Genomic DNA, 1,395 nt, shown 5'->3' with positions numbered 1-1,395 from the left:
AAGCATCCCAACTTTGAAGATCATTTCACCATTCAATTAATATTTCAAAATTTATAATCATATTTCAAATTCTTGATCCAAACTCATTTGGGCCTCGATCATATTCAAATAACAATAAGATTTTTTGGCCATAATATTTAGAATGCTTCCATAAATACCTATAAATAGAATCATATAATTTCCCAAGAAATTTTTTGATATTGTACTTGATAAAAAAAAAATTACAAAACATATTGGGAGCCTTAAATTATATTTTAAATTTTTATCAAAAACTACTCATTCTTGTTGCCCATCTATTTGATCGATTAAAAAAGAATCCATCATAAAAATAAAAAAATAAAAATAAAAAATAAAAATTGCTGTTTTGAGATTGAACTAAGCTCTCCTCATCTAACTTTATATATTAATTCCTTCGAAGTCCGGCAATCCAGGCATCACCGAGAACCTCAACCACCTCTTCTTCTCCACAAACTTCAAACAAGGATGCAAAACCAAACCAACCGCCAGAGCGCCCAAACTGATGAACACAATCTTCAGAGTAGAGAAAGCCAAGACAACAAACACGACCGCCGACGGCGGAATCAGCATCACAAGGCATCCCAATGTCCCCATCGGAATCCGATACGGCCGCCGAACTCTCGGATACTTCATCCTCAGCCTCACGAACGCCGCAAATTCCATCAACATTCCCACACAATAAAGAAAGTTCTCAGCCGCCACAATCTCCTGAAAACTCAGCCACGACAGCAACACAACGCCGGAAGCCGATAACAATATGCCGATAACCGGAGTTCCGTGTTTGGATCTCTTCCCCAACACCTCCGGAAGCATTCCTCTCTCAGCCATCCCCATTATCTGATACGAATCGCTGCTCATTTCGGCTACAAACATCCCCATGTTCGACAGCGCAGAGGCCGCCTGAAGCCACCACCTCAGCCACACTCCGCCGAGGATTCTTGCGATTTCGGAGAAGTATCCATCAGTCCACTGATTTCTATTCAGCGGAATCGCAGCAGTACCGGCTAGTAATGGATACAAGTAGCCTGTGATAACTAAGATAACAGCGAAAAATAGCGCCTTTGGCAGCGTTTTACCAGGATTATGCACTTCTCCTGCCAACGTACTGATTGAATCCCAGTAATTCAAGTTCCAAAACAGAGTGTTTAGATACAGATTCCAATTAACGTCATGTAAATCTGTCACCAGCCATCTTGAAGGTTGCAGCTTTGGGATTGAAATGAAGCCCATGACAGCAAATGGAAGCAGGGAGAAGACACCCAGGCAAACTGCAGCCCAGCCAACCACATTCAGGCCTCTGTAGTTAATGTAAGTGAGAACGATAGTTAGCGCCAGGACTGCGAGAATTCTCGGATATCCTCCTTCAAGGGCAGGAAT

At 41.8% G+C, this 1,395-nt stretch overlaps 1 protein-coding gene across 1 annotated transcript; it reads right to left on the bottom strand.

The window, feature by feature from the left end:
* Window positions 1-297: 297 nt before the first annotated feature.
* Window positions 298-1,392, bottom strand: LOC110035088 (polyamine transporter PUT1-like; the record flags this gene model as incomplete). Its single annotated transcript, XM_020739330.1, has 1 exon — window positions 298-1,392. A coding segment is annotated over one exon (996 nt), but the record flags the coding sequence as incomplete, so codon positions are not given.
* Between the last annotated feature and the right edge of the window lie 3 nt (window positions 1,393-1,395).

Source organism: Phalaenopsis equestris, unplaced genomic scaffold (assembly GCF_001263595.1).
Source record: "Phalaenopsis equestris unplaced genomic scaffold, ASM126359v1 Scaffold195948, whole genome shotgun sequence".
Lineage (NCBI taxonomy): Eukaryota > Viridiplantae > Streptophyta > Magnoliopsida > Asparagales > Orchidaceae > Phalaenopsis > Phalaenopsis equestris.
This window is presented reverse-complemented; position numbering and strand designations above follow the sequence as displayed.